Consider the following 21672-nt stretch of genomic DNA (forward strand, 5'->3'; position numbering starts at 1 on the left):
GGCAGGATGCTGCGCATCTGTTCCCCCCCAGAGAGAAGCACTGGGGCCAACTTTTCCTTGTTCCCCAAGTGATTCTTTGTCACTGGCCCCACTGTCTTGTACCCCAGGATTCTGGGGTAGCTGGAGCGGACAGGACAGCCCAGCTTCTCCTTACTGACTGGGGTACAACATCCCAACAAATCACACAATTGACCGGATATTAGTGTATTTAAACAAGCAGAGAAGACAGGCTTTTCATAAGACCTATTTGTGTGTCATAAAATCTCAAGAATTCAACATGCTCAGCATCAGCATCGTGTGTTTTGCCAACATCTGCAACACACACATCTTTTATGGAATGCTTGGTAAGTAGCAGAGGACCACAGCTTAGAGTGGACCTGGAGTTTCCTGAGGCATCCACAACCTCCCTGGAGAGAGCTGACATCCCCAGGAACAGTCCTCAGAGGCCCGGGGCCCTACTTCTATTCCGGAAGACAAGGCTCAGAAACAGACCCAATTCCTCAGTGCTCTTACCCACACCATGGCTTCAACCATCACCTGAATGCTAACTACATCCAAACCCGTTAACTCAGAGCCCGACCTCCAATCTCTCAGCCCCTTCAAACTCAGTTGGTCCGAACAGAACTCGCCACTTCTCCACACGCGTGTTCTCAGTGCCCCCCACCACCAAGGCAGAGACCTGAGCGGTCTGCATCCCCATAGCCCCCCTCCTCAGAGGCCACTCACTCTGCAGCCTCTGCCCACCTACTCTTTCAGTACAGGCCCTTGTTATTTCTTGCCTGGCTCACAACAATACCTTTCTTACAGGCTCCCCCGCCAACCTTTCCTCCCCACCACAAGCCGGAATAGTCTTTCAGAAGCACAAGGTGATGACTGGTCATCACTTGCTTTAAAACCCTCAGGAGCTCACGATGTATTACCAGAGATCAAGTCAAACTCCCGACTGTGGCTCGCTGGGCCCCGCAAGATCTGGCCCCTGCCTGCCGCTCTAGCCACCTTTTGCTCATCTCCACACAGACGCCTCCCCTTTTGCTCCCCCAGAGCATAAGCCCTCTAAATTAGCACGACCCTGTCACAGCCACCGAGCCGTTGCCCAAGCTATTCCCTCTTCTCAGTATGTCTTCTTTCTACCCGACAGCCCCACCGGTCTCAGCACAAGCACCACCTCCCACGGGAAGGCTTCCACGATGCCTTCACCTCAATCTGTATGACAAAGCACCTCCACCGACACACAATACACCACACGGCATCACCATCAGTTTCCTTCAATGTCTTCTCCACTAGCCTGGAGCTCAATTCTGTGCCCATAGGCCCCGGTGCGGTGTCTGGCCCACAGTGAATGTTTTCCAGATAAAAAACAGTGCCTAGAAATCCAAGCCTGCCAGGTCACATCCCCTTGCCCTTCCCTGACACCCAGGAGGACTTACCTACGCAATCACAGGTGGGGAACTCGGCCTGGGCTCTCTTGGCAGGTGTGTCCAGCAGACTCTTGGTGGGTGTGTCCAGGTACTTAAGAGGTGACTCCAGGAAGCCACTGAGGGTGGGTGTGAGTGGGTTCTCGGCCTTGGTGGGTGTGGCCTCCTGGCCTCCCTCCTCTGAATGGAAGCAGGTGGTTGAGAGCACAGTCACAGCCCCTGAAGATTCGATCTTGATTTGCTTGGGAGAGCGGGTAGCAAAAGGGCTCTCAGGGGCTGGGAGACAGGTTGGCTGGTTCTCGGGGTCCTGAATGGGCACAGACTGGGGGCCAGGAAGCCCAAAGTTATCCCCAAATTCAGCCTCAAACTGCCGGATGAGCTCTTCCAGCTTGTCATCGGCAGGGGGAAGAGGGCCAGCGGAGCCTGGCTGCAGGGTTGCCATGGGGCTGGGAGACCTCATTTCCTGAGTAGGGGCCAGCAGGCTGTCCCCGGAGGGACTAGGTGCAAATAGCGCAAGAGAAGGTTCTGGGGGCAGGGGGACAGCAGAGCCCTGTGAGGCAGGAACGGGGGCAGGTGGATGTGCCTGCACGTCCTCAGAGGCTGGGGACCTCAGCCCTTCCAGGATGATTTGCCGCAGAGGTGGGAAGAGGGGCTGTGCTTCCCGTGGCCTGGACTTCTTGATGTGAATGGACTTCCGGACACTGGGCTTGATCCCAGGGCCAGCTTTGTCTGTTCCCACGAGACCTCCAGCTGGTGCCAGGGGCTTCCTTTTCTTCTCCTTGGGTGGTCTGTCGGATGGCTGTGAGGCAGGTGAGCTGGGTGGTGCCCACCAGCCGGGAGGAGGCTCTGAGGGAGGGGGGAGGGAGGCATCGTGGGCCTGTTCCAGGAAAAGACTGCGCTTATGGTGGAGGTGCTGCTGCAGGGCCGTCTGGGCCTTCTGGTGGGAATCGGGCTCTGAGGACGGTGTGGGGGCCTCCCTTTGGAGAATGGGGGATGGGGAGGAAGAGGGGACCTCGACCTTGACCTTGGGCTTGTTGGGCAGGGCCTCGGGCCGCTTGAATACTGACTGGATGTAATCACTGGCGCTGCCCAACAACTGCTCCAGTTCAGCCATGGGATCAGGGCTTGGGCGGGGCATGGGCCAAGAGCTCCGGGGAGTTGCTGGTGGGGTGTCAGTGCCCCAGGCTTCAGGAAACTCTGTTCTAGGAGTTGCTGTAGGGAAGGCAGGGCTATCAGGAGCAAAGGATGGGTGCTCTTCAGGAGGGACCACAGGCCATGACGGAGCCCGGAGGTAGGACTGGGGAGATCTGAAAGGGGCAGGAGGGGACAAGGCCTCAGGAAGCGGGCAAGAAGCCTGGGAGGTGGCATGAGAAGGTTGGGGGAGGGCAGAGGAGAGTTGTGTGAGGGCCTCAATGGCAATGGCGGTCTGCAGGCTGATGTTTTTTTCCTTGGCGATACTCAGGGCACTCTGGGACAGGGGCAGGCCCTCCGGAGGAGGAGGTATATGAGGGACCTCAGAGCTGAGGAGTGGCCTGGTGATTGGCACCAGAAGACCAGCCTCACCAGAAGGCAGAGTCCCTGGGAGCCTGGGCCGTTCCTCCCCTCCCTCCACAACCACAGACTTGATCTTCCCCTCCAGCCACTCGAGGTAGTCAGGGCATTCTGGGCCATCGCAGTTGCAGTTGGGTGGTTTCATGCCATGCCGAGCGAGGGCCAGGGCCGTCTGCAGCGTGTCAAGGTCTTCGCTGCCAGCAGAGCAGCTCTCGGGCCCTGACCGGGGTCCCCTGCTGTTGTTCCCAGCTTCGCGACTCATCTCACGGTTGAAGGTTTCATAGAGCCGGGTGCTAAGGGCTCCATAAGAGGACACAGCTTCGGCCACAGCCGAAAAGGCCACCAGATCGTGGGCATCTTCCAGGCGAGCAGTATGAGCTGGTCCTGGGGTCACGTCCCAGTCGGGCTTCTGCTCTGCTCGCCAAGGACCCCCAGTGCCCAGCAAACTGGGTCCAGCAGGTTCTCTAGCACCATTGACTGGCGCCCCTGAGGCGCTTAGCTGCCGTGAGTCCCCATCGTACACTGGCCCTGAGTCCATCTGACCTGGAACAGGTCCATCAACTGGGCTGAGCTCTGAGCCTGTCTGAAGAGAGAGAGAGGAGGAGGAACAAAAGGGGAAAAGATGAGCCACAGTATTTGAAAAGCACTGTCCTGCACCACACCACTCAGAGGCACAACTAACCCTGCTTTCCTTGCAAACCCTCCCTGTCTCTGATAGAGCTTGAACCTCAGCTCATCTTCTCGCACCTCATGGCTCAGCTGGCTGCACTGCAGAAACAGAGAGCAGGTCTTTAAGAGCTCCTAACGCAGAATTCTGAATGTTGCTCAGACCCTTTTTGAGCCACACCGATGAAACTCCCCTGAAACCAGGCATTTGTTGAGGACACACAAAGAGGGCTTTAACTCACAATGACCAAAGTGACACCAGAACCTTTGTTTTTTGTCAGGAGGAAAAGAAAGCTAACTAAGCATCCGTGTAACAATGCACCAGAAGTGCGAAGGCTGTGTGTGAACGGGCAGGGAAGGAGCAGCTTGGACTAACGAATTCAGCCTGGACAAGGAATCAGTCATGGCTTCTCAGGGGAAGGAACCCACAGTTCTTTTCTCTGCCCATTACTGTCCTCGCTTAAGCTCAGAGAGCTGACAAGACAACATTCCCACCCAGCCCTAGGCCTGAGGAAACTCTGATCATCCAATACAGTGTGTGTTTAGCCCCACGCCAAGCCAGTCACGCCAATGACAAGTGAGGTGCTGCTTGGAAGAAGAGCCAAGCTTCCCAGGAACCACCATTATTCATCTAATGTCCACCCAAAGCACACTGAAGGGGGAGAGCACAAGAGGAAGTGGGCCCAGAGTCCAGTCCAGCAAGTTAAAAGGTAATACGAGGCAGATCTGAGTTTGCAAGAATTCATCCCACCGGAAAGGAAAGACCTTCCTTACAGTAGAATGCCAATGAAAAATACAGGACATAGAAGGATTTAGAAACTCATCATGGATGCTACGAATAGCAGGTGAAAGCTTGATGAAGCACAGGATATATACATGGCCTCAAAACATCTCTTCAGGGCTTCCCTGGTGGCGCAGTGGTTGAGAGTCCGCCTGCTGATGCAGGGGACACGGGTTCGTGCCCTGGTCCGGGAAGATCCCACATGCCGCGGAGCGGCTGGGCCCGTGAGCCATGGCCGCTGGGCCTGCGCATCTGGAGCCTGTGCTTCGCAACGGGAGAGGCCACAACAGTGAGAGGCCCGCGTACCGCAAAAAAAAACCCAAAAAAACAACACGAAAGACATCTCTTCAAAAATAACTTAAATACAACAGCAACTTTATAGTGGAGAAATAAATCTGGCTGACACCACCTTTACCAAATGATCAAAGTTATCATCATCACCAATATTGGGAAAAAACCAACATCATGTGTCTCTTGATATGATAACATTGAGAAGGAGAATATAACATCACTCACACAGACGTGCAGCCAGAACATATAACCTTAAATCTAATCATAGGAAATGTCAGATAAACTGAAACTAAAGGGTATGCTAGAAAACACCTGGATTGTTCTTTCCAAAAATTTCAAAGACAAGAAAAACAAACATCTCTCCCAGCTGACACGAGACTAAAGAGACAGCAAAATGCATGCTCATGGGTTAGATCTTGGAGTGGGGGGAAATAGCTATAAAGTACATCATTGGGACAATGGATGAAATTTGAATATGGATGTGGATAAGATCATATCACATCAATCTCTGTGTTCTGGACATGGATGACTATACTATGGTTATGTAAAAGAATGTCCTTGTCCTTAGAACACATACACTGAAGCATTTAAGGATAAAGGGTATCTCCAACTTAATCTCAAATGGTTCAGGAAAAAAGTATATGCATATATAAAAATATATTCACATAGAGAAAATGGTAAAGCAAATACGGCAAAATGTAAACAATTTTGGGTATACAGGAGTCCCAGGTACTCTTCTTTAACCTTTTCTATAAGTTTTTAAATTCTATCAAAATAAAAAGTTAAAAGAGAAATTAGGGGACTTCCCTGGTGGCGCAGTGGTTAAGAATACGCCTGCCAATGCAGCAGACGTGGGTTCGATCCCTGGTCCGGAAAGATCCCACATGCAGCGGAGCAACTAAGCCCACAACTACTGAGCCTGCGCTCTAGAGCCTGCGAGCCACAACTACTGAAGCCCGCGCACCTAGAGCCCATGCTCCGCAACAAGAGAAGCCACTGCGATGAGAAGCCCGTGCACCGCAACTAAGAGTAGCCCCCGCTGGCCACAACTAGAGAAAGCCCGCGTGCAGCAACAAAGACCCAATGCAGCCAAAAATAAATAAACAAAACAAATAAATTTTTTAAAAAGACCTGTAAAAAAGAAATTAGTCCCTCAGGTAGAACATACAGTATATTAAACAGATGGTTAAATGATACTAGTCCCCAGATTGTCAAACGTGGCCATCATGGGCTCCAAAGCGGTAGCGGGGAGCTGGGATTTGGGACAGGCCTCTGGGAGATGAGCAGAGGCCCCAGCCTGTGGTTCCCATCTCATTCTCATCACTGCAATTCTGGCCACTAAGGACCCTCATGCTTTTCCAACATGCTTTTCTGAGCTTTGCACACGCAGTTCTCATTGCCTGGAATGCCCTTCCCAGCTTCTGTGAGGTCTCTTTGGCTTATCCCCTCAAGCATCAGCTCAATGTCACCTCCTCTCTGACCTGGTTCGCAGATTGACCGATGCTCCTTCCCCTAGGCTCCCACAGCACCTTAAACGTGCCTCTATTAGCACTTATCACCTGCCAAGCAGCTGCCTCCCCCCACCAGATGGTAGTTCCTTCAGCACAAGAGCCCAATCGTAATGACTTCTGTGCCTCCCGCCCAGTCCACCATCCGTCTGCCCCACAGGCCATGGAATACGCCAGCCTCTCCCTGACGTTGGTGGAAGACTACTATCTTTCAGAACTAGAAACTAGGAACAAACACCTTTCCTCCAGGAATGTGGCTGATCACCCAGTTCTCCCTTCCTTCCTTCTTCGAAACCTAAACTAATGTGGCTGCAAAGGCTACAAAATCTGAAGTGATCAAATTTTACATGTTTACATGTTTATGTATAAAAGACAAAAGAAGCAGGCATAAACAAGAAGAAACATGAGAGAGTAGCATGGATTTACAAAGACAGTGTCAGGAAGACTAATGCTGCATGAGCTGAGGCTTCCCCAAATGGTCAAGACAACTAAAAGGATTTTTTTTTTTTTCCTGCGGTACGCGGGCCTCTCACTGTTGCGGCCTCTCCCGTTACGGAGCACAGGCTCTGGACGCGCAGGCTCAGCGGCCATGGCTCACGGGCCCAGCCGCTCCGCGGCACGTGGGATCTTCCCGGACCGGGGCACGAACCCGTGTCCCCTGAATCGGCAGGCGGACTCTCAACCACTGCACCACCAGGGAAGCCCTAAAAGGATTTTTAAAAGTTATTTTTGGTGTGTGAGTAAGAAGAACAAGGAAGGGCTAGGCCCGCTCTTGTGCCTGTGAATCCCCTGGGAAGGAAAATGCTCTTCAGACCAAAGAGAAAAGAAAAGGAAGAGTAGATACAGATAAGAGGAAAGTGAAACCAAGCTGGGTGGGAGACTTTAAGAAACTCTAAATTCCAGTTTTCCCAGCCAAGGTATCCCACTGACACATTCCTCACACCTGCCAGTGATCCTGGAAGAAACTTGCCGTCAGGAGAAGGTGCCAACAACAGGTGAGAAAAGAGCAAGTATCACCCCCAACTTTCGGAACACTGGGTGAGTTCAGTCCGTGTGAGAGCCCTGAGTGGGTAACCAAAGGGACCTCAAGGAGTCAGGTTCAATGAAGGCCATCAACCCATCAACACGCAACTAATCTTAGTGCTTTGTGTTGTGTGGTCACGGGACCAGGAGGTAAGGATGTCACAAACTCAAGGGCTGCAGGTCAAATCTGCCATAAAACAAATCTGTTTTGTTTGGCTTTTATGTTTGTTTTGCCAATGTTAAAAAAAAAAATCAAATTTCACATGAAACCCAGATTTTCTTGAAGGTCCACACTCCTGCCCGGCAACCTCGTCTACAACTGAGCACTGACTACTGCTCCAGCTCACCCCCCTCCACATCATTTGCACTGCCTTCTTGAAACCCAGGCCAGGAGTCAGGGATTATTTATTAATTGCCTGAATTAATTATCACTTCATTCATTTGTATTCCTTGCCAAGGCCCTGGGTTTGCGAATCAGGTTGCAGACACTGAAGTTCCACAAGGCTGGCTGTGACCCCTTTGAGGGACAGCTATGGAAAATGACAGGCTGAATGGGCTGGCTCACCAATGGCTGAATGGCCATGCCCCGCTCAGAGTAAGAGTGGTGTATCGACTGCGGGGCGGGGGGGGGGTCTGTAGTGGCCTGCCACAGGGCTCTGTCCTCGGAACTGTCCTGTTCAACAGATTTATTAATAATGATAGTGAAGGCACACTTATTAAATAGAGAGATGTTGAAAACAGGAGGGATAAAACTACGTTAAGTGAAAGGACCAGGTGCCAAAAGGTCAAGAGGCAGGAGAGAAAAAGATCTAACAGGGTAAATAGGGTCCTAAGCCACATCTGTGCAAATTAAAGATGGAAGAAGCACATAACAATGGCAGCAGTGCACATGAAAATGTCTTAGAAATCAGGAGGGATAAAAGACTTACTGATGGGGGACTTCCCTGGTGGCACGGTGGTTAAGAATCTGCCTGCCAAGGCAGGGGACACGGGTTCGAGCCCTGGTCCGGGAAGATCCCACATGCCGCGGAGCAACTAAGCCCCGTGCACCACAACTGCTGAGCCTGTGCTCTGGAGTCCGCGTGCCACAGCTACTGAAGCCTGCGTGCCTAGAGCCCGTGCTCTGCAACGAGAAGCCACCACAATGAGAAGTCTGCGCGCAGCAACAAAGAGTAGCCCCTGCTCACGGCAACTAGAAAAAGCCCACGTGTAGCAACAAAGACCCAACACAGCCAGAAATTTAAAAAAAAAAAAACGACTTATTGATGGTATACGCAATATGATGTGATCTGACAGCTTCAAAAGGTCTTATTACTCAAGGTTTCTTCAAACTTTTTTTACTACAAACCACAGTAAGAAATACATTTTACACTGTGATCCATTATATCCTTATATATATGACAAGTTTGTAAAATAGTATTTCCCCTTACTAGATACACAAACCCCTCCCTCCCTCTTTCTTGCAGGTTGCAACAATTTAAGTTGATTTCACAGTCTACTAACAGGTCCCAACCCATTTGCAGTTGGACACACACAGATAGGAACTGACCGGAACAGGACAGGCAGCACAGGCAGCAACAGCCCTGCTCTGCCTTGCCAGTCCCTACCTGAACACAGGCTTCCCTCTGGCGAAAAAGAAAGCAGGACAGTTCAAAACCATAAGAGGAACAGGTCTCTTTTGGTTCTGAAGAAGACAAAACTCAAGAAGACCTTTAAACATCTGAGGGCCTATCATTTGGGGAAAAAATTAAACTTGTTTCAGGTGGCCCCAAGAAGTGGAAGAAGAGAAGACTTAGGCTCAATTTAGGAAAAGTTTTAATATTGAGAGATACTAAAAAATACACTGAAATCCTGTCCCCCTACCAAGCAGGGGGTACTGAAAAGGAAACCGAGCAGTTATTTGATGATTACTGGCAAGGCGCAGGACGATGCTGGCGGAGGATGGAGGCTAGTCTAGGTGCTTGCAAAGTCCCAGCTAGACATGCCCCAACCCTAAAGCCCTCCACACTTTATATCCCTTACTTCTCACTCCCCTCTGGGCTGCAGCAAGCACCGCTCTGAGGGTGCTCCTTGAAGTTTGGTCTCCAGCTGCCTCTAGCCCCTGGAACACGCTACAGGCCCACTGAGAGCAGCCTGGATAAAACAGACCAAACTCCCCATCCCACCTCCAACAGCTCCGTCCCCGACTCCTATTCCCACGAGTGTCCCCAACCCCGACATCCTCCACGTCCTTCTAATGTGACCAGTCACCAGGTCCAAACAATTCTAAACGTGAGTGCCTCTCTGTTCTATCTCCTCCCTTTCCCTTCCTGCCCTCCTAATTGGGACCTTGGTGTGCGTACACACTTTTTAATTGTCCAACTTGACAGGAGCTCCCCAGCCCCCCCCAGTCTTTTCTCCACCCTACGATCTGCCTGTGGATCACATCCCTCCCTCGAGACTCCCAGTGCCAACTTCACAACACTTCCTCATACGCCACCCTTGCTCAGCCTTCAGAATTTAATAAAGTGCCCTCTGCATGCCCCCACTACTTGGCAGGTGTGGCATAGTTTACTTTCCAAAGATGGATACCACAACCCCTCCACCCACATGCACTTCTCCCATGGAGAGGTGGGGTCTACGTTCCCTCCCTTTAAATCAGGGTGAGCTCGTCACAACGGTCAAAGTGCCATTGTCATGATTTTCAAAGCTAGATCATAAAAGATAATACAGCTTCTGCCTGATTCTTGGGGACACCCACTCTTGGTGTCCAGCTACCACACTGTGAGGAAACACAGGCCATGTGGAAAGGCCACGTGAAGGTGTCCGTGGACCTTTTCAGCTGAGGTGCCAGGCAACAGTGGGCATCAACCTGCCACACGAGTGAAGGAGCTCTGCAAGGATTCCAGCCCAGCTGTCCAGTTACCTCTAGCTTTTGAGACTTCCCAGCTGAGGCCCTACACATCAAGGAGCTGACACCAGCTACCCACACTATTTCCTTCCTGACTTCCAGGGCCAAAGACTCAATGAACATAATAAAATGATAGCTGTTTCATGCCACTAAATTTTGTGGTGGTTTCTTACCCTACAACAGACCAGACTGTATATTTCAGGAGCATCAAGAAGTTTATAAAGCAAAAGGCAAGAGACAGACCCATAAACAAACAAATGCCCTGGAGCATACTGGCACCATGAGAGCAGTCTACCCAGGGCCTGGGGCACAGGGGCCGCTTCTCTCTGGGAAGGTGGACGTGTCTGTCAAGAAAGGTTTCACCTTGAAGAAACCTTCAGGACGAGCCTTGGAAGATGGGTAGGTATTTTGGAGGAGGGGAAGGAGGAGGAATTCTAGATGGAGGGACTCACATAGGCAAAGGCACAGAATCATGAGAAGGCCCGGTAGGCCGGGGGAAGGGTGAGCTGCTGGGCACATCCTGAGCGTGAAGCGTGGGGAGGGCAGATGTGTGGCTCAGAGCATGAACACACAGGAGCAAATTTACGTTTCAGGAGGGGCGCTCAAATGACTTCACAGAGCACTGACTGCAGACTTCAAGGCTGGTGGCGTGAAGACCAGTTAGGAGACTAATGCCACTGTCCAGATCAGTGATAATAAGGGCCTGAACTAAAACAACATCAGAGAGATGGGAATGAAGTGTGATTATGGAAGCAAATGATTAGATGTAGGGGGTGAGACAAGGAACAAAATAACCGCCTCCTGATAAAGTCCTCCTGGACCAGTCCTGCTCACCACAGGTCTGAACCAGATCCTACACGGTCACCACATACAGCCACCTTCAGCTGGGGAAACTTTTCTAAGAGAGGATGACCAGTTACACTATAAAAACTCCTAAGGGACAAGGCTTCCATCACATCTTCAGAATCTGACAGAGTGCTCAGTATGTGCTCAAAATGGTCTGCTGCTTCTTCCTCTGGGGACCTACTGGTACAAGCCTCTTCACCCCTGGACTGTGAGAGGCTGCCAGCTGAAGCTCTGGGCAGAGTTTGCAGTCCTCCTCTCTAAGGCGCCTGTCACGGTGCACACACGTAGAGGTCTGCAAAGCTGCCAATGCCATCAGCAACTGATCTTGAACGACCTGCACCCCCATCTGCCTCCACAGAGAGGCCCACCAAAGGTGTCGGTGCCGCCCCTTCTCAGAGCCCCCTTCCAGGCACAGAACCCCACCCTGCCCTCACTAGGACCTGCACACTCAGTCTTACCAGGTCTCTTCTCTGCTTTCACTAGGAAAGCTCCAGCCCATCCCAGGCTTGGTGTGGACAGGTTGGGGGTATGCTCCCCTCACCAAGCGGTGGGCAGCAGGGGTTTGTCACTGGAAGACAGGCAGAGTAGATGCCCTTCTACAGCCAAGAGACCTAACCCCTCACCTACTTCATGAAGGGTTGGCATGTATGTACAGCATCGCCACCTGCAGAAGACTCCAGGTCTTCCTCCAGGGGCCCAGGAACCCTTCTGGAATTCGTCCCTGTACCCTGCTTGGTCAGGACTCCCAAGGTCCCACATCCCTCCTCCTCTACAGGCTGCTCCTTTCTAAGCTCCCCATCCCCACAGCTGGTCCCTCAGACAATCTGCAAGCACCCAACAACAGCAACAGCCTGCCTCCCCACCCCAGGGGCTCCAGAGCCCCCTGGATGTCAGGCAAGGCTGAAGAAGTGTGGAACTCCACCCCCAAACACCTCATTTTATCCACAACACAATGAGAGGCGTGGAACTAACACCAGGTTTTCCGAGTCTTTCCTGACTCTCAGAATGCCAACACATGAAACCAGATCAGCAATCCTCTATGAAAGGGAAATGGAAGGAAGGCCGGAAGATAAAGGCTACTACTGTGAGAGATCAAAGTCCTCATTCACCATCCTTCTTAGGGCCTCTGGGAAAGGGGATATTAGAAGAGGCAGAGTCCCAGGGTCTGTCCTGCTGTTCAGCAGTTATACACCGTGTTGGAAGAAACATGTCCAGGAAGGTGTTTTTAGCCAGGATGAATAAGCCTGCAGGCAGGCTCCACAAAGGCCAGTGGCCAGGAGGCAGGGCCAATCTGCGGCACATCCTCTACAGAGGCATCTCCAAGAATGAATTCTCATGGGACTCCAGGATAAGAGTGGCTGCTCCCCAGCCGGCTGGCCAGCAAATCCCAACCCCGCACTTTCCCAGCTGCCCGCACCACCACCTCAGCTCCTCTGCTCCTCCAGCAGCTGTTCAACGGCTGCTTTCCAGCTCCATCCTTTTCCCCAGCCCTAGAGTTCAGCAGCCACCTCCGCATAAAACCAATTCCTTCCTTCCCTCCCCGAAATGGATGGCCCCACTCCGCCCCCCAGTAGCACAGGGGTTGTATTTATGGCATTTTCTGTCTAGAGTTGATCAATTATTCATCTCTTCAGAGAATTCTCCCCTCCTGGGATTTATTGATGATACAAAGAGACCTTTTTAGGGGAACCCTTTCAGAGGATGCACACATCTGCTTGTTTTTGCAGGAGTGAATGTGAGAGAGAGAGTGTGAGTGAGTGTGAGTGTGTATGTGTGTGTGTGTGAGTACACACGTTGGCTAACCCAGTCCCTTGTCTACACTCTCCACATCTGAGCTCTCTCTGTAGACGGCAAATCTCAGAAAGTTATACCTAACTTCTAGAGACTGTCATGTGTAGCAGTGGGTGTTCTTGTGTGAGTGGCAGGAGGTAATGTTTCATGTGGTTACTACGTACATACCAATAACATATTTTAAAATCTAACTTTTTTCCTACTACAGAATGAACAGATACAGCAAAGCTCAATGGTTGGGGTGATGCTCAGGAAGAAGCTGAAGCAAGGCCTAATTCCCTGAGGTCATCGTATCTGGCGGAAGCACAGGACTGTGACTGTTCATGCCCCCGATCTAAGAGTAATTAAGGAAATTAAGGAAGAAAGGAAAAGAAGAGATGCGACTCGGAAAAGTCTCTACGTAACTATGATGCAGTATTCTTATGATAGGCCGAGTATCATGCTAATCACGGTACACTCATTAACCTTCTCCGGTCTCATAAACTCCCAGAAGGCAGAGGCTCATCTCCACAGATGAGGACACAGTATCAGATAGCAATCCAAAAGAGCAGACATTTTTAACCGCTCTCAATCTCACTTACGGAAACGCAAACAAAATAAATAAGACAACAGAAGAAATATTAAAATTATATGTGCCAAGGATTCTCCCCGAAGCATTCATGGTAAAGAATTACAAATAACCTAAGTGCCCCAACAATAGGTGAATGGTTTTAAAATGTTTCTTTTCATGAAAAGAGAATGCGGAATAAACGTAAGTAAAAAAATACTCAACTTCATTAGTAAACAGAAATATAAAATAAGACAGCTGTGAGAGTCCATTTTATATCCATTACAGAGAATTTAAGAGCAAGTATGTTTAGTGGAAATCTTGCCGCCACCACTTACTAGCTGTGTGACCTTGAACAAGTTAATTAACCTCTCTGTTCTTCATTTTTTAATCTGTATATCTGGGGTTAAAAGTTGACCTCTCTATGCCTCTGTTTCCTCATCTGTAAATCGAGGATTAATAACAGTACCTAACTTCACAGATGGTCATGAGGATTAAACAAATTAACATATAAAGAACACTTACAGGTACAAGCACCAAGAAAGGGTATTTTAGTTTGATACCAAGTGCTAGTGGGATTTAGCAGGAACTTTTTCTTATGAACCACTGGCAGAGGGCAAAACAACCATTTTGGAAAGGTCTGTGGTGCTATCTTTTAATGGTAAACATGCACATACCCTATGATTCTAGTCCTAGAGACACGCTGCATATGTGCATCAGGAAATGTGTACACAAATGTTCATAGCAGCATTACTCATAAAAACCAAATTGTGGAAATATTCTAAGTGCTTACCAACCACAGAATGGACAATGGAATATTATACAGCAGTGCAAATGAATGAACCATAGGAACATGAATGAATCTCAGAAACTACACTGAGTAAAAAAAAAAAGCAAGCCTCAAAAGACTGTATATAGTTGACCAATTCTAAAAGGCTCAAAAAAAAAGCATATATAAAAGTATTGTGTAAGAATACAAACACATGTAATTAAAACTTTTTTAAAAAGGAAGGGAATGATAAACACAAAAGTCAAGGTAGTGGTTGCCTCTGGAGGTGAAGAAGGGGGATAGGGTTGGGGAAACATCCAGGGAGTTTCAGTGATGTTAGCAACATCCTAGCTGTTAATGCAGGTAGGGAGTTTACATGTGTTTATTATTATGCTTTATATTGCAGTATGTTTAACATATATGAAACACTACGTCAAGTATATGTTTCAAATAATACATAAGAAAAATTATAATATTCCATCAGTAGATATATGACTACTTAAAATGATAAAGAATGAAAACACAGGGAAATGTCTTCAATAAAAAAAGAAACTCAAGAATGTACTTACACTCATAAATAGATGCTTTCTGAGGGTTTTTATGACAGGGGAAGTGTTTACACTACTTGAACTGGAAAAAAACAGGATTTGAATTATTGCCCAATTTAAGAATCCAATTCTGTTAACAATGCATGTCTGTGCACACAAACAAAACAACAGGAGGAATTATGCAGAAATGTTAACAGTGCTCATCTCTGGGTAGCAGAGAATGGGTATATTCTCGTGTTCACAGTCTCCAGAATTTATTGTAGGTATTACATTTTTATTTAGGGGGGAAAGCTTAAGAATAGAGTACCTACAACACACCTGAAAACCCTGCACAAACTATACGGGCCTCTGAAGAAAAACTGGAGCCTCACGGAGAGGAATTCGTGGGTGCATTTTCTTCTTGCTATTTCTGTTGCGAGAGAGAGAGAGAGAGAGAGAGAGAGAGAGAGAGAGAGAGAGAGAGAGAGAGAGAGAGAGAGCGCGCGCGAGAGAGCGCGAGAGACAGAGCGAGAGAGCGAGAGAGCGAGAGAGCGACAGAGCGAGAGAGCGAGAGCGAGCGAGCGAGCGAGCGAGAGCGAGAGAGAGAGAGCGCCCGCGCTGAGCAGCCCTCTGGGAGGGAGACTGGGTCTGGCTGAGGCGGGGTGCCAAGCCTGAGATTCCCCACCCATGAGAAGTCCTCTGTAAGTCACTGTGCCCAGCACAGCCCTACCAGGCCGACCCCTGCAGCAACCCCTCGCCCCCCAAGCAGCTTGCTCCTCCCCACAGCGACCCCGGCGGGGGCGGGGTGAAGCCGAGCCCAGCCGGCTCTCCAGACGGAAGCCCCTGCCTCAAGCAGCAGCCCAGCACGAGGCCAGCGGGAGGAAATGGAGCCGACCACATCTGAGGCCTGGCGAAAGGAGCGTCAGCTGCCTCGGAGGCCGCCAGCGCACGAGAACCAGAGAACCAGAGAACCAGGTCAGGATGCAGAGGCGGCCCTTCAGCCAGACAGCGAGACAGCCCGTCTTCCCCAGCGCGCGCGCGCGCGCACACACACACACACACACACCCTGCACACACCCCACACACACAGCGCCACAGCCACCGAGACCATCGCCCAAGCCACGCAGCGCGTGTCCCACAGCCAGAAAAGCCCCCATCAGTCCCCACCCCGGCCGCGCAAGCCCCCGGCTCCACCCACCCAGCTGCTCGTACTCAGTTCTTACCACCCACCTCCTACCCCCAAAGTCTGAAAAGCTAAGGAAGTGAGAAACTTTGCCAACATCACAGTCCACTGACAGAGAGCCAATCCTTGACTAATAGCTCCATGCACTCTCCCTAAAGGTGCCCCAAACCCCATAAAACCTACGGGCAGTTCCGGTGTGTCAAAAGGACCAGCGCTAGAGGACGATGATGAGAGCACAGCTAACAGTTCTGAGTGCTGGGTACTGTCCTCTGCATTAAGAAAGCACTTTCATGTTTAAACAGAACCTTTTCAAGTCTTCCAACAACCCAACCCCCATTTTAGTGGATGAGCAACTGAGGCATGGAGAGGTTAACTAACTTACTCCAAAGGCTGGAAATGGGTGAGTGGCAAAGGCTAAATCTAACATGGGGCCGACAGTGGATGCCCATGGCCTCCTAGCTACCAGGGTTCTAGTCTTTCAGAGAATGAGTTCCCACATTTGCAGGAGAGTCTCAATAACTATGGATTTCAGCCTCCTACTTGAACCCCTGTTGAGTGAGTTTGCCCTCATCCATTCCTTTCTCAAAGACTCGAGAGGACTTAAGTTTTTCTCATTCAAAGAAATGAATCTTTAAGCCAACACCCAAACATCTGTAGGAAAAGTAACTTTTGACAGAGGAGGCTGGTGGAGGCCAGTCGTAAGACAGTCTTCACATAGTGGGCTAGGAAATGGAAAAAGGGGGAAGCTGACATTTAGGGAAGCCAGAAGGCAGGAAATTGGGGAGTGCAAACAAGTTCTATTTATCCTAAACCCCTGGAAAAAAATCACACAATACATCTCAGTGTAAAGTCTTGTTATCTGCAGTCACTGCAGGTCTGTTAGCCCAGATAACTGAAAGATGCCAGTAACCTGGGTTCTTGTACATGTTCATCTGAAAGTCCTGTCTTCAATGTTGGGAAAAAAGGGAAACAGGAACCTCAGCCTTTCCTCGTCCATTTTCTCCTTCCTGAGGTCAGGGGTGATGAGGAAGTCGGTAGGAATCCCCCTCCCTCTCTGTGGCAGACCCCCATTCTCCCACCCACCCCCACACCTCCTTCCCTAGGTTTTTGTGACGCTGCTGGATCCTGGTCCTCCTTTGTCCCCTCCACAGAGCTGCTCTCCACCCTTCCGCACTCACCCTCTCAGCCCTCCTGGAAACCTCACCTACACCCAAGGTTCCACTGCTCAGCCTGCACCAATAACCCAAAAGCTTCCTTTCTCCTGGACTGTTCCGCAAGCTCCTGCCCTGCTCTCCAAGCAGCACATGTTTCCACTTGGGTGCAACTTAAGTCCAACACACTTAAAACCTAATCCAGCACCTGTCCCCCTTTTCCAGCAACTCTTCCTCTGGACTTTCCTTTCTTAAAACTCATGTAAAGAGTCATTCTCTTGGGTATCCTGGCTCAAACCTTCGGTCACCTTTGAAGTCCTCCTCTTTGTTTCCCTATGCAAGCAGACCCTAGTCCTGTCAACTGCTCCTCTGGACAGTACTGCAGATCTGCCTTCTTTCAGTTCTCTCCTTACTTATCTCTCACAGGGACAATCAATCGTAGGAGGCTCCTTGACTGGCCAACCCACCTCTGCTTTTGCCCCAGCACATCACCCTCAGAATCAGATTCAATCCACTAAACCTTGAGCCCACATCCCCCAACTCCCAGGCCAGGGTGCCCACTAATTCACTACTTCAATCTTCTCTTTTGATACGACAGAAATAAACGAGTACATAAGCAAATAAATAGACAGATAAATGTATCAAGGGCAATAAAGACCTTTGCATCTCATAGTGCTGCTCCTGGGAACTTAAGTTTATAAATTTGCACTTCAAAAAATATTTTCTACACTTTAGTGAAAACTGAAAACTCAGGATGAGGGGAACAGTTTAGTAAATTATGATACAACTCAGTGGAATATCATACACCCATGAAAACCCAAAAATTATGAACACCAGGGAAAATATTGGGTGAAGTGGCAAGTAAACACCATACTGTATGGACTATGTAAAACCATGCATGCAAATGATAAAAGAGGGAAAGCAGGGTTTTTAAAGTGAAAATAGCTATAGTAGCCCCGAAGAATTATGAAATTTCACCTGCAGATGCTATCAGCACATTTTAACAATCATACATTTCATATATGAATATATAAAATTATGCATTCATTTATTTATCCCTCCAACAAATATGTACTGAGCACTTACTATCTGAGTGTCAGTTTTAGGCACTGCGGATACAGCAGTGACCGAGCAGTCCCTGCCTCATGGACAGACTTTTTAGATGTTTGGATTTGTCTTGGGTTCCATTCAAAGGTAAGTTCCTTCAGGGCAGAACACGTACCACTATCTCTAAAATGTGTGTAGCAGTATAAATCTGTCACGTACTCTGTGACTTTGAGTATGTGATGAAAGCAATGAAAACTGATATTAACTGTAAGTTTATCTCTAAGTGAAGCTGCCCTTGGTGTAATTACTGATAGAATATCAAAGGCATACTAAAACTCATTACAGAGCCAGGGAAAACCCTGGTAGATGACCCAAGAGAATACAGAAAGATCATAATAGAACGACAAGGACAGTAAAGAACAGTTGTAGAAGATACTGAGAGAGATGGAAGAAAAGAAACTTCTGTCATTGCAAAGTGAAAAATGAAGAGGTAGGGACCTCCAGGGTGGCGCAGTGGTTAAGAATCCGCCTGCCAATGCAGGGGACACGGGTTCGATCCCTGGTCCGGGAATATCCCACATGCTGTGGAGCAACTAAGCCCATGCACCACAACTATTGAGCCTGTGCTCTAGAGCCCGTGAGCCACAACTACTGAGCCCGCAAGCCACAACTACGGGGCCCGTGTGCCACAACTGCTGAAGCCCGCACGCCTAGAGCCCATGCTCCGCAGCGAGAAGCCACCACAATGAGAAGCCTGCACAGCACAATGAAGAGTAGCCCCCACTCACCACAACTAGAGAAAGCCCGCGCACAGCAACGAAGACCCAACGCAGCCAAAAATAAATAAGTAAATTAATTTTTTTTAAAAAATGAAGAGGTAAAAACAAGAAATTCAAAACAAAACAAGAAACTCCCACTTCCCAGAGATGACCATAGTTTACATCTGGCACCTTTTTTTCTCCTATGCAATGTACACAAAGTTGGGGTCACTGAGTATATCTGGGTTTTTTAAAATGATAACTTCTTCCCTACTGTATCATAAGTATTTTCCCATAGCGTTAACTCTTCTTCAAGAATTTCATTTCTAATAATCTTACTGCTTTCCCTGGCACATATACAGCACATGTACAGCCCCTGATGTTGAATATCTAGTTCTCTCACATTTTGCTACATTCCCATGACACATACTAACTGTCAGAGTAGTTTCTTTCCTCCTTCTCCCACCTCTATTTGGGCCTGTGATTCCTCTGAGGACAGGGATGGAATACTGGGCACTAAGTCAGGGCTCTGGTCCGCTAAATGGATGGATTCTAACAACCTTGATAAGAACGGTAGGATTTCACTCACATTAGCACAAGGGTTTCATCTCATTTGGGTGACAACTTAGAAGGTATCTCTAGTCTGCCTTTGGGGAGGAATATTATGCAGCGATGAAATGGAATGAAGTACTGATACATGCTACAACATGGATGAACCCTGAAAACATTATGTTAAAGGAAAGAAGCCAGACACAAAAGGCCACATGTTATATGATTCCACTTACATGAAATGTCTAGGGACTTCCCTGGTGGTCCAGTGGTTAATAATCCGCCTACCAATGCAGGGGACACAGGTTCAATCCCTGGTCGGGGAACTAAGATCGCACATGCCACGGGGCAACTAAACCCGTGTGCCACAACTAGAAAGAAGCCCGCACACCACAACTGCTGAGCCCACGTGCTCTAGAGCCTGTGTGCCACAACTGGAGAAGCCTGCATGCCACAACTAGAGAGTAGCCCTCAATGAAGAGCCTGCACACTGCAACGAAGACCCAGCATAGCCAAAATTTAAAAAAAACAACAACAATGTCCAAATTAGTCAAATTCATAGAGACAAAAACATTAGTGGTCGCCTAAGACTGAGGGGATTGGGGGAAACAAAAAGGGCGTGAATGCTAGTGGGTAAAGTTTCTTTTGGGGATGACAGAAATGTTCTTAAATAGGTAGTGCTGACAGTTGACCAACTCTGTGAATATACTAAAACCACTGAATTGTACACTTTAAATGGAGAAATTGTATGTTATGTGAATTAAATCTCAATAAAACTGAAATTAAAAAAAAAACCTTTAGAGAAAACCTTCATTTCTATCTCTGTAAGAAGCTTCAAGACAAAAGCAGAAAATGAATACTTGCTCCAGGAGGGGAGAGCTGAGCTGGTGAGCCCACCCCAAAGGTAGAGGGAAAAGGATGGAGGAATGACAGGAATATCGTAAAAAAACTCTTCTTAGTAACTCCCTCACATAAGTGTTTATCACTCCTCTTATTTCCTCATTGGGTTACAAATGAAAGTGAAAACAAGAGGCCTTATCTCAGGGAAAATAGTGGTAGTCAAGATGGGGAGACCACCTCCCACTCCACTGCCAAGTTTTGAAGGGAAAGACCCCTTAGGACAGCAGGGTTATAACTTCTGAGAGGAATGGCAATCAAGCTGGTGTGGCCATGAGCTCTGGGTTGAGGAAGAAAGAGATGAGCTCTGAAAATGCATATGCCAAGGTCCCCCAAACCAAGAACCATTGACATAAAACCTGCTGAGCAGCTGAACAGAGTCACAGATGAGTCAGACAAGAAATGTAGGATGGTTCAAAAGGTCCTTATTATTCTAAAAAAGGGCGGGGGAGAAGTTTGCAAGAGATTCAGTAAAATAACAAATAAGATAGAGAATATGTATTAAGCAATTAGTATGCCCTTAAAAAGCTAAGTTTTTTAGTTGTTTTTGTTTGTTTGTTTTTGCGGTATGCGGGCCTCTCACTGTTGTGGCCTCTCCCGTTGCAGAGCACAGGCTCCGGACGCGCAGGCTCAGCGGCCATGGCTCACGGGCCCAGCCGCTCCGCGGCATGTGGGATCTTCCCGGACTGGGGCACGAACCCATGTCCCCTGCATTGGCAGGCGGACTCTCAACCACTGCGCCACCAGGAAGCCCAAAAGCTAAGTTTTGTTGAAAAAAATGAATCATGTTTTTAATACCCACAATACAAGAGGGTGCTGCCACGGCAAGATAACTATCTGTTCCATGTCCCCCTTGTGATGCAAATGACCACTCCAGAACCTCCACAGAAGGACCTGGGGCCTGGTGACCTGCTAGCTCTGGCCAAGCCGTGGGACATATCCAAGGCTCCCACTTTTGGCTGTCTGGCCACTAACCCAAAAATTGCCAAAGGGGTTAATCCCACACCTCCAGCCCAGGTGTCACTCCTCAGAAAGCAGCCATGCCCCACCCAAGGCAGGGAGATCCTTGCTCTTCAGCCCTTTTCGCAAAAGGGAGTGGCAGTGGCAGTGGCTGTACCAGTTTTTCTGTTTGTAGAAAATGAGAAGCATATTTTTATTTGGCTTCAGTTATCAGAGCATTTTAGTGTGAATTATTTAGATATTTGGGGATTTTTTTCTACTTGACTCAGAGGCTGGACAAATGCTAACGTATATATAACACTTTCTACTTTCCAAGCATGTTCTAAGAGCTTTACATTTTTCATCCTCATAACTCCTTATTTTACACAAGAGAAAACTGACGCATAGGAGGTGAAGCAACTTGTCCTGAGGTAATGCTGGCTGGACCAGTTTTAAAGTCCCTCTCTCTCACCACCTCTGGCCATGATCCCTGGCCAACACCAAACCAGCTGGCGAAGGGGTGGAGAGGGGCGCTGTGGTCTG

At 48.9% G+C, this 21672-nt stretch overlaps 1 protein-coding gene across 4 annotated transcripts in view; it reads right to left on the minus strand.

Annotated features, from left to right (window-relative positions):
* TET3 (tet methylcytosine dioxygenase 3) overlaps window positions 1-21672 on the minus strand; it is a 113365-nt gene that overhangs the window by 56845 nt on the left and 34848 nt on the right. For 3 of the 4 annotated variants that reach the window (XM_079940302.1, XM_079940300.1, XM_079940301.1), the window contains one exon: window positions 1428-3549. In XM_079940302.1, coding sequence (XP_079796428.1) covers window positions 1428-3549 — 2122 coding nt within the window. The remainder of the gene's footprint in view (window positions 1-1427; window positions 3550-21672) is intronic. The other variant, XM_079940303.1, reaches the window with a different exon arrangement.

The sequence above is a fragment of the Stenella coeruleoalba genome (genome assembly GCF_951394435.1).
Source record: "Stenella coeruleoalba genome assembly, chromosome: 13".
Lineage (NCBI taxonomy): Eukaryota > Metazoa > Chordata > Mammalia > Artiodactyla > Delphinidae > Stenella > Stenella coeruleoalba.